General features: G+C 49.5%; 1 protein-coding gene across 2 annotated transcripts in view; it reads right to left on the reverse strand.

Moving 5' to 3' along the window:
• Nucleotides 1-12,033, reverse strand: part of LOC132830518 (unconventional myosin-Ic-like) — a 151,133-nt gene that overhangs the window by 55,346 nt on the left and 83,754 nt on the right. Inside the window, exon 1 of one of the 2 annotated variants that reach the window (XM_060848281.1) lies at nucleotides 11,745-12,008. The exons of the other annotated variant lie outside the window; for it this stretch is intronic. Coding sequence (XP_060704264.1) covers nucleotides 11,745-11,771 — 27 coding nt within the window. The 5' untranslated portion in view covers nucleotides 11,772-12,008. Of the gene's footprint in view, nucleotides 1-11,744; nucleotides 12,009-12,033 lie in introns of those variants that run through there. 2 annotated transcript variants of the gene reach the window in all.

Consider the following 12,033-nt stretch of genomic DNA (forward strand, 5'->3'; position numbering starts at 1 on the left):
CTGGGAGAAACCAAGCGAAACAGAACTGGCAGCAAAAAAGGCAGAAATCTCTGATTACAACTGACCACGGATATATCGCATGATTGACAGGAGACTACACTGGGGCAAAAACAAATCATCCTCTGCTAATAACCAAAACAGATAGTGAAACAAAACCAGAAATTGCTGGCAAAACTCAGTGAGTCTGGCAGCCCCCATGGAGACAGACAAGCAGAGTTAATGTTTCGGGTCCTTCTTCAGAAGGGTTATTGGATTTGATTCAAACCCAGGATGGGGGCAAGGAGAAAAAGTTAATGGGGGAGGGGAGAGAGAGTGAGAGTGACAGAGAGAGAGAGAGAGAGAGAGAGAGAATGGAAAGGAGGAGGGGGAAGAGAGAGAGTTGGGGGGGGGGTCAGGAATGGCTTCAAATCAGGCTTCTTTTTAAATTCCCTCTCAGGATGTGGGTGTGGGTGTGGGTGTGGGTGGGGGTGTGGGTGTGGGTGTGGGTGTGGGTGTGGGTGTGGGTGTGGGTGTGGGTGGGGGTGGGGGTGGGGGTGTGGGTGGGGGTGTGGGTGTGGGTGTGGGTGGGGGTGTGGGTGGGGGTGTGGGTGGGGGTGGGGGTGGGGGTGTGGGTGTGGGTGTGGGTGTGGGTGGGGGTGTGGGTGTGGGTGGGGGTGGGGGTGTGGGTGTGGGTGTGGGTGTGGGTGTGGGTGTGGGTGGGGGTGTGGGTGTGGGTGTGGGTGGGGGTGTGGGTGTGGGTGTGGGTGTGGGTGTGGGTGTGGGTGGGGGTGGGGGTGTGGGTGGGGGTGGGGGTGTGGGTGTGGGTGTGGGTGGGGGTGTGGGTGTGGGTGGGGGTGTGGGTGTGGGTGGGGGTGGGGGTGTGGGTGTGGGTGGGGGTGTGGGTGTGGGTGTGGGTGTGGGTGGGGGTGTGGGTGTGGGTGGGGTGGGGGTGGGGGTGGGGGTGTGGGTGGGGGTGTGGGTGTGGGTGTGGGTGTGGGTGTGGGTGGGGGTGGGGGTGTGGGTGTGGGTGTGGGTGGGGGTGTGGGTGGGGGTGTGGGTGTGGGTGTGGGTGGGGGTGTGGGTGGGGGTGGGGGTGGGGGTGTGGGTGTGGGTGTGGGTGGGGTGGGGGTGTGGGTGTGGGTGTGGGTGTGGGTGTGGGTGTGGGTGGGGCAGTACCAGCAATTCCTGCTCGTCCTAATCTAACCTTGAGAAGGTGGTGGTGAGTTGCTGTGGCCCAGCTCCAGGGGGTTAGGGAGGGACACCCAGCACTTTGATACAGAGAGATGGAGGCAGATCGTCTGGGAAGCCCACCATGCTGGATCAGGGAATTTCGAGACAAGGTGTCCGAGTGAGGCCATCGTTTACAACAACACTCTTGGCTTCAGACTCAAACAAATCATGTGACCACAGTCAATTTGATTTACACATCAAACAGCTAGAGTGTGAATAACAAGGAGGAAGTGAGGAGTAAGTTTTCATTGGAAACTATCTCATATTAAATCAAAATACATGCTCAACCTAGCCACTGAATTTGAGGAAATGCTGATGAGGAGAGGGAAAGGAGCACTGGGATTTCTGCTCCTGGATTAACGGGTGCTGCAGAGAGGGAGGATGGAGTTTGGAGGTAAAGAAGAGAGCCAGGACAAAGTAGCACAGTGCTCAGTAGTTAGCACTGCTGCCTCACAGCACCAGGGTCTTGGGTTCAATCCCAGCCTCGGGCGACTGTCTGTGTGGAGTTTGCACGTTCTCCCCGTGTCTGCTTGGGTTCCCTCCGGGTGCTCCAGTTTCCTCGCACAGTCCAAAGATGTGGGGGTTAGATGAATTGGCCGTGCTAAATTGCCCGTAATGTTAGGTGCATTAGTCAGGGGTAAATGTAGAATAATAGGGTAGAGGAATGGATCTGGGTGGGTTACTCTTCAGAGGGTCAGTGTGGACTTGTTGGGCCAAATGGCCTGTTTCCACACTGTAGGGAATCTATGGAAGCAGCTGAAATGCTACTGAGTGAACACATCAGGAAAAGAACAAGACACTGAGTTAGTAAAAAAAAACAGGTGAACCTGCAGACTCGACATTCAACAGGTACAAAGCAGCAAGTAACAACACTAACCCACATCAAGCCCTGTTAACAAAACATACAGAACTACAGCAGACAGCCGGCTCTTAAACTGCTCTGCTCTACTGCCTGATCCCTGACTTTCAGAGATTAAAATGGAGAGAAAAATCAACCTTACATGTCAATCGCACCTCTCTCAGTCTCAGGATGTCCCAGAGTTTTCAACAGTCAATGAGATACGATGTGAAATTATGTCACTGTTGTTATGCAGGAGATGCAGCAACACACAATAAGATCCCACAGACAGCAATGACAAGGAGTTTTGGGATGTTGACCAGTTATGAGAACTCTGTCTGAAACTAGACACACTCTCGTTAGAGAACACCTCTGCTCCACGTCCAATAAACTGTTCCAACTTTAAATCTTTTAAACGAATATCGGGTTAACACTGGGAAACCAGAGGCTAGCAAACAGCAACGCCATTTGGAGAAGTATTACATCAGCTGTCAGCAGCTCAGAGACATCCTGAGGCTACTCTCGAAACACAAACCCCATCCCTTTCCGGCATTTTGACCTGTGAGGAGTGTGACAAGGATCAGAGTGTACAGCAGGGATGGCAGCATTCCAGGAGTGGTCATGGACCTGGAGTGACTGCACCGTAACAAGGAACCTGGGAAAGATCAGGAAGGACAGTGGATCAGAAGAGGGTAGCTGGGAACTCAGTGTCTCTGTCTTCTATACCACAGCTGCTAGGCGATTGTGCCTGGTCATCAGCTCTCTCTGAATAAAGACTGGAATAGTGAACACTTCCTGCAATCACCTTCTGAACAGTCACCACGTCTGCGAGAGACAGAGCAGCTAGCTCGGGTTTTAACAATCAGCCATCGACTCTGATAATGGAAATGAGGTTCAGCAAGTCTCACACCCCTCAGAACATGGGAATTAATTAGCCAAACAAAACTCTGCGAGTTAAGCCAAGCACAGAAATCCAGTTTGTGGAGACAATACTGCAGCAGCACAGAGGGGCAGGGTTCAACATGGAGGGGCAGAGTACAATGGTGGGGGGGGGGGGGGTGACGGGGGGGGAGAGACAGGGGGTGACTGACATGGGGGGTGACGGGGGGGAGACAGGGGGTGACACGGGGGGGGAGATAGGGGGTGACATGGGGGAGGGTGACATGGGGGAGGGTGACCCGGGGGGGGGGTGGGGGGGGGGGGGGGGGGTGGGGGGGGGGGGGGGGGGGGGGGGGGGGGGCAGGGTCGTGGGAACTTGTCTGGTCAGGACTTGTGGCCTGGTTTGATCTGCAGTCAGGGAATAACACCTTCCTCTTCCTGATTCTGCTCTGATCGCTCTGCTCATCGCGCACACTGCCAGGCACAATGTCACTACACTGATACCCTTAGGTCACTGCTCCAAATCCTGCTCAAAGCATTCCAAACTTCAGGGGAGCTTTCCTCTATATCTAACTCCACCCTGAACCTATCCTGGGAATGTTTGAAACTTGCAGTTTAAAAGGTTAAAGAGAACTTTAGCTCCATCTTTAACCTCGTGCTGTCTCTCTCCTGAGAGTGTCTGATGGGAAACAGTGTCAAAGAGACTTTACTTACAGTCCTTTTTTATTAAAATAAAAGAGTAGAGGCAGCTTCACTTTCACTTTAAAAGAAGTGCACAGAACACAGTACAGTACAGCAACAGGCCCTTCGGCCCACCATGGCTGTGCTGACCATGATGCCATTCTAAACTAATCCCTGCACATGGTCCATATCCCTCTATTCCTGAACTTGTCTCCACTGCACTCTTGGTCAGCGTATTTCAGATCCTAAACTCTCGTCAGGTGAAGCAGAATTTTCTCTTTCCCAGCGTGTGTACCGGGGAACAGCTTCTCTCTCATGCCAGCCCTCCATGATTACCTCAGTCAGACCTCCTTCTCAAAGGAAATGGTCCAACTTCGCACACTTCCCTATTCCAGGAACCCTTCCTGGGAATCATTTCTGACCCTCTCCAACTCCTTCACATCTTTCCTAAAGTGGGATACAATCCTCTCAGTGAGTGGCCTGAACAGGTTCATGATAAGCTTTTGTTGGTATCCTATGTGTCTCTAATAGAATACACTGATCTCTCAAACAGGAGGTCACTGTTGCTGATGTTAGTCACATGGAAGGATGTCAGCCCTCACTCTGTCCACAGGTACATGAGGATTCATTGATGCCATTGTTGTGCCCCCACAGAATGCTCAGTGTCCACTCACTCTGCAGCCGCCTGGCACCACCTACCACAACCACCACGCTCTCGTCGAATTTCCTGTTCCTTGGATGCTGCCTGACCTGCTGCACTTTAACGAGCAACACATTTTCAGCTCCACAGTACTGTACCCCGGTGTTATACAGTGACAGACCTGACCCCACCAGTACTGTACTCCAGTGTTATACAGGGACAGACCTGTCGCCACCAGTACTGTACCCAGTGTTATACAGCGACAGACCTATCCCCACCAGTGCTGTACCCCAGTGTTATACAGGGACAGACCTGTCCCCACCAGTACTGTACCCCAGTGTTATATAGCGACATACCTGTCCTCACCAGTACTGTATCCCAGTGTTATACTATGACAGACCTGCCCTCACCTGTACCGTACCCAAGTATTATACAGTGACAGACCTGTCCCCACCAGTACTGTATCCCAGTGTTATACAATGACAGACCTGTCCCCACCAGACCTGTACCCCCGTGTTATACATTGACAGACCTGCCCTCACCTGTACGGTACTCCAGTGTTACACAGCGACAGACCTGTCCCCATCAGTACTGTATCCCAGTGTTATACAGTTACAGACCTGTCCCCACCAGGACTGTACCCCAGTGTTATACAGCGACAGACCTGTCCCCATCAGTACTGTACCCCAGTGTTACACAGTTACAGACCTGTCCCCACCAGTATTGTACCTCAGTGTTATACAGTGACAGACCTGTCCCAACCAGGACTGTAGCCCAGTTTTACACAGTGACAGACCTATCCCCCAGTGTTATACACTGACAGACCTATCCCCACCAGTACTGTACCCCAGTGTTATACAGTGACAGACCCATCCCCACCAGTACCATACCCCAGTGTTATACAGTGACAGACCTGTCCCCACCAGTACTGTCCCCCAGTGTTATACAGTGATAGACCTATCCCCACCAGGACTGTACCCCAGTGTTACAGTGACAGACCTGTCCCCACCAGTACAGTACCCCAGTGTTATACAGTGACAGACCTGTCCCCACCAGGACTGTACCCCAGTATTATACAGTGACAGACCCGTCCCCACCAGTACTGTACCCCAGTGTGACAGTGACAGACCTGTCCCCACCAGTGCTGTACCCCAGTGTTATACAGGGACAGACCCGTCCCCACCAGTACTGTCCCCCAGTGTTACAGTGACAGACCTGTCCCCACCAGTCCTGTCCCCCAGTGTTATACACTGACAGACCTGTCCCCACCAGTACTGTACCCCAGTGTTATACAGTGACAGACCCATCCCCACCAGTACCATACCCCAGTGTTATACAGTGACAGACCTGTCCCCACCAGTACTGTCCCCCAGTGTTATACACTGACAGACCTGTTCCCACCAGTACTGTACTCCAGTGTTATACAGTGACAGACCTGTCCCCACCAGTACTGTCCCCCAGTGTTATACAGTGACAGACCTATCCCCACCAGGACTGTACCCCAGTGTTACAGTGACAGACCTGTCCCCACCAGGACTGTACCCCAGTGTTATACAGTGACAGACCTGTCCCCACCAGGACTGTACCCCAGTGTTATACAGGGACAGACCCGTCCCCACCAGTACTGTCCCCCAGTGTGACAGTGACAGACCTGTCCCCACCAGTGCTGTACCCCAGTGTTATACAGGGACAGACCCGTCCCCACCAGTACTGTCCCCCAGTGTGACAGTGACAGACCTGTCCCCACCAGTGCTGTACCCCAGTGTTATACAGGGACAGACCCGTCCCCACCAGTACTGTACCCCAGTGTTATACAGGGACAGACCCGTCCCCACCAGTACTGTCCCCCAGTGTTACAGTGACAGACCTGTCCCCACCAGTACTGTCCCCCATTGTGATACAGTGACAGACCTGTCCCCACCAGTGCTGTACTCCAGTGTTATACAGTGACAGACCTGTCCCCACCAGGACTGTACCCCAGTGTTATACAGGGACAGACCCGTCCCCACCAGTACTGTCCCCCAGTGTGACAGTGACAGACCTGTCCCCACCAGTGCTGTACCCCAGTGTTATACAGGGACAGACCCGTCCCCACCAGTACTGTACCCCAGTGTTATACAGGGACAGACCCGTCCCCACCAGTACTGTCCCCCAGTGTTACAGTGACAGACCTGTCCCCACCAGTACTGTCCCCCATTGTGATACAGTGACAGACCTGTCCCCACCAGTGCTGTACTCCAGTGTTATACAGTGACAGACCTGTCCCCACCAGGACTGTACCCCAGTGTTATACAGTGACAGACCTGTCCCCACCAGTGCTGTATCCCAGTGTTGTCTGTTCAGGTGAGGCATTTAGCTCAGGTTCCGTCAGCTCTCGGTGGATGTAGAAGGGTCGGCAAAAAAGCAGTGAAGCTCTCCCCAGTGACCTTGGCCATATTTGCTCCATTCAGATCACTGAAACAGATGAGCTGGTTGTTATCATCTCAGGGTCTGTGGGAGCATGCTGTGTACAGACTGGGCACCACAATTCCTCCCACACAGAATAAAGACTCCTTTGAACCTCTTGCCTGAGAGTCTCTGTGGTCCATTCGAGGGTGAAAGCCAACTGGATATATAACCAGTAAGGAGACATTATCATCATGACAGCTCCAACACTCAGGAGTGGCGCACACACTCAAGTTTGATTTCGAAAGTCAGCAGAATGAATGACAGCGCATGGAAAGACCATTCAGCTCATCACGTGCTGACCCTCTGCCAGATTCCCTGAACCACCCATCAGCTGGAACACCTAAATAGGCAGAAACAGGGTTGGGGGAGACGGACAGAGAGGGAGAGAGGTCGGGGGAGATGGACGGAGAGGGAGAGGGGTGTGGGAAATAGAGAAGGGTGGGGGAGATGGGTAGAGATGGGTGCGGGGGAGGATGGAGTGAGAGAGGAGTTGGGGGGGATAGAGAGAAGGGATGTGGAAAGGAAGGTGAGTAAGGTGAGGGACAGTGGGATCACGCACGAAGCAGAGACAGAGGTTTCTTTTGGAGGTTTCAGAATCAACGAAGGGGAAGGTGGAGATGTCTGTTTCAGCAGGAGACACGGGACTGGGTACACTGTTGGCAGTGAGTTTGACTCTTGGAGACGTGGTGTCACAGAGAAACATATTCACTGTATCTGCACAGGTCTGTCTCGGAGTAAAACCACACACACTACCTGGTTATTTTAAAATGGTACATTGACACACCCCAATCTCCTCCCAATGCTTTTACCGTCACAGATACAACTCCGGATGGTACTTGCTCCACACAAATGCAAAGTATTGGTGGGCTAAGAACTATCAAACAGAAAAGAACAGACACATGAAGACCATCTGCAGCTGTATTAGTGTATCTGACAGTTACATTCAAAGACTGAGATAAAGTAAACATGAACTGATACATCTTGGAAGGAATAAGGAAGTCACAGTCAAAAAAACAGGCCTGGAGAGGCCTCAAAAGAGCACAAGGATGAGAGATACAGACATAATCACTGAATCATGAAGGTAAATAAGAGCTCATAAATTTAAGTTAAACACTAGGACTCATTCCCAGAGGGAAAGAATTGAAAAATAGAGAAGTTATTTTGAACTTGTTAGAATCTTGGTTAGACCACACTTAGAGTGCTACAACCAGTTCTGATTCTCATGTCACATAAAAGAAATGAAGGTACTGCATAATGTTCAGCAAAGATTCATAAGAAGGGTTTAGAGGGAACAGGCCAAGTGCTGGCAAATGGGACCAGATTAGTTTAGGATATCTGGTCGGCATGGACGAATTGGACCAAAGGGCCAGTTTCCGTGCTGTATATCTCTGTGACTCTAACTATACGAGAACTGAAAGGATAAAATTATCATCAGGAACTGGAGTACTCTTCACTAGACAAGAGAAGGCTGGGGAGTGGGTTGATAGAGTGGTTTTAAATTATAAAAGGGGCCTATGGGGTAGACATGGAGATATTTCTTTTGACTTTCAGAAAGATTAAGACTAGGGCCATCAATATAAGATAGTCACAAATGAATCCAACCAAGAATTCATGGGAATCTCTTTCCTGAGAGAGTGGGGAGGATGTAGAATTTGTTCTCATAGGAGTGGGAGTGGCCAAGGGGAATCTGTTGCTATGTTGAAGCTGCAACTAGATAAACAGGAATAGAATGATACACTAACATAGTGAGATACAGAAGGTGGAAGGTGGAAGGATAAACTAATACAGAGAGATATCGAAGGTGGAAGGATACGCTAATACAGTGAGATACAGAAGGTGGAAGGAGATTTATTTCGAGCTTTCTCACTGGTGCAGGGCCATTAATGCAGGACAGGGCTGAATGGCCTGAATTTGTGTTTCTTATTATAGATTCCAGCTGTCTCAGCACAATGGTGGGATAGTCACTTTTAGCTTCAATGTTTCCAAAAGTAGAACTGGTCACAAAGCTGCACAAACCACAAACTCCTCGCCACAGCTTTATCCTGTGGCAATCATTTCACTGCATCTGGGTCCACCCTGTGGCGTGCAGGGATAGCTCGAGAGCTGCAGACACACTGAAGGTGCCTTTACAAAGAGATTCAGAAAACTGTGAAAATATTTCTCCTACCAGTTAGTGATGGCCAGCCCACTGTCCCACTGTGCTGGCCCAGACACAGCCCGAACAAAGTACGTCCCTCAGACATAAGGTCTGGTCATTATCTCATTGCTGTTTTTGGGAGCTTGCTCTATATGAATTGGCTCATGATTCCTAAAACAGTGCAGTAATAAAATGTTTCTGTATTCACCCTAACTGTACTTGGGACACTCTGAAAGAGTGTAAAGGCACTATGGAAATGAAAGTCTTTGCATTGTACACTTGCCTTTTAATGCCATGTCTCTCAATGGTTCTGTCAAATTAACACACTGAATCCATCAGGACCAGCTCTGGAACATCAGCTAGTTAGGAATAAATTATTGTGTTACACGTGTACAGGAGCTGACACTGACAAATGCACATAAGGCATGAGCAACAGATAGGAGTGAATCATTCCCCTTTTACTGTCTGTATATTACTTGTGGATGTTCAATGTAAACTTTCAGCAAACTCCCACTATGACCCCACCCCATTCCCTGGACCATAGTCAATGCAAAGTTATGTTCTAAGCCACTTCTGGATCTTTCCCACAAATACTGTATTCTCAAAATCTGCTGGCCCGGTGACAATGCAGGAATATTCTGGTTTACAAAACCAGCATTGTAAAAAGGCTACTTTAACATCTGTGTTTCAGGAAAAACAACAGAGAAGGAATCTAGTCACAGTGAGAGTTTGGGAAGCCAGTAACTGACCAGGATTACATCAGCCAGGCTCACCCAGGCACAGTACTTGTAACATCCAGGGAGCAGCATCTGCCCTCAATCCTCCTCAGGGATTGCCTGGACCCTTCCCTCTGGGACTATGCATCCTGCCCCCTCTCTTTAGGACTATACAACACATCCCACTCTCTCTCTGCAATCACTACAGCCTCTCCCACCAACCCTGCTCTCTCTCGGGCTCAAAAATACACGGATAGACACCGTTACACAGATATCGAGACATCCACATGTATAGAGAAAGGTGCAAACACATAAAAACATCAACAGCCAGAAAGAGAGAGACACGCACACAGAGACAGAAGGAGAGAGACAGAGGTGGACAGTCACTCCCTGTCAACCTCGGCATTATACCTTCCATTGATCATTTTTTGACATCTGAACCACAGAGACTGCACTTGACTTACTCAGTACTGCACACTCATTGGGGGGAGGGGGGAGGACTGTAGTGTGTTTAGTGTGGAGAGAGAAAAAGAGAGTGAGAGACACATATATTTACAGATACGAACAAGTCAATAGAACAGCAGCACCGCACCAGAAATATAAAGAACAGAGGAACAGGATTGTAGCTCGTAAATCCATGAAGGACTGGTATTAGCACAGGCTAAATTGAACACATAGCTTCTTTCTATTCTGCAACATCTTTGATTTTATTACAATAAACCATGCTTTCCAAAGAAAAAGTATGGGAACTCGAAATTACTCAGAGGTATCAAGCACCAAAGCATAAACTTCCAAGTTCCTTTCTTAAAAAAAAGTAATGTTTTTCTATATTTGAGTAGAGGTGATTTGAACATTATTAAATGGATCAGCCTGGCTATGAGGCAGGCCATACACTGGTTATGAAGGCAATGAGACTTAACTGGCAACATTAGAGCTGGGTCAAGACTCATCACCAGCAATTAAAATCACTGCATTTCAACCCAAGAGACACCTTATTTGGACTGATCTTACACTTAGGCAGAAGCAAGTAATATGTTCACTTACCCAATGCCTCGAACAGTGAACTTCCCAAATAATAGGAAAAACCCATGTAACGGAGTCATCTTTAGCTCCATTTCTCCTAGCCAACTCTACTGTAAATGTTTTCCTAAAATAGTCAGTGTTCCTGTAAACAAGTGTCCTCTCCCCCTCCTCACTACTCCCCTACCTCCTCCTCTACACTCACCACAAGGGGGTAGTTAAGACTCAACCATCTTGCTGTCGGACTGGAGTGATAAGTCGGTCAGCGCAGGTGAGTGAACAACATCGGAGTTACTGAATCAGATGGGTTTTTATGTCAACCAGATGACTTCATGATCACTGTCACTGAGACTGGCTTTACTTTCCAGATTGTTTATTTCATTAATTGAATTTAAATTCTCTCAGCTGCCTCGATAGGATTTGAACTCACGTCCAGAATCAATAACGTTAACCCTACATCGACAAGTCATTTCTTCAGCAGTGAATCAAGGCTGAAAGAGTTCTGGAAGACCACCAACTTCTCAAAGGGAAATAAATGCTGCCCTCACTAGGAATGTCAATATCCTGGAGAAATAAAGAAATGAAACAGAGGAGTGTATTTTTTTAGGCAGGGGCTACTTAGAATCCAATAGTTCCTGATGTAAAGCAGGTTTGATATCCAACCTGATGAACTGTTATAGATTCAGAAGCTAAATTGATGAGCTGCCAATATTTGTCTTGAACAGAAATGTATTTTGTACTCCAGGCTTAAAATGGCAAGAGAAGGAATTTGAAGCAATGTCCTTTAAGCAGTGAAATTTAACTTCACAGCTTTGATGCCAGCCTCCTTATACTGTATACCTGATCTAGTTCCAGATCCAAGATTTGTTCTGCAAACATAACCGAGTGGCTGGAAGCATTCCAACACAGACCTGCAAAACTCACCACGTCTGTCAACAGAATAAACACATCTCAGACACAACGACGGTTTAAAAGCAACATTAAACTTGGTCAGTTCATGCAGCTGTTCAGGAACTTGGGAATGACAGGGACCCCTCAGGAACCTGATCAGACACATTTAACTAAAGGGGCACGTTACCAATTGTCAGCATTTCTGTTCACTGCGGGAAATGTCCCAGTAAACCTCAGCTCTCCAGCCCCGACCGGAGCCCAGGCCCCACTGCCCCGAGTCCTTACCCCAGCACGGCCGCTACGGAACTTCATCCCGGCCGCTCCCTCCCGATCCCGATCCCGATGGCAGCAGCTGCTGGGGTCCGCTCAAGGCCAGCTCCGGCTCCGGGTCGCTCCCCTCTCTCTCTCTCTCACTCACCCTGCTCTCCCTCTCTCATTCCTCACTCTCTCTGCTCTCTGTCTGTCTCTCTCTCTCACATCCCCCTCTCTCTCCGACTGCACTTTCCAAACAATAACAGCAGCAGCTCAGCGACCAACCACAGCAACGTCAACAGGAATGGGAGAGTCTCTCACA

The sequence above is a fragment of the Hemiscyllium ocellatum genome, chromosome 31 (genome assembly GCF_020745735.1).
Source record: "Hemiscyllium ocellatum isolate sHemOce1 chromosome 31, sHemOce1.pat.X.cur, whole genome shotgun sequence".
Lineage (NCBI taxonomy): Eukaryota > Metazoa > Chordata > Chondrichthyes > Orectolobiformes > Hemiscylliidae > Hemiscyllium > Hemiscyllium ocellatum.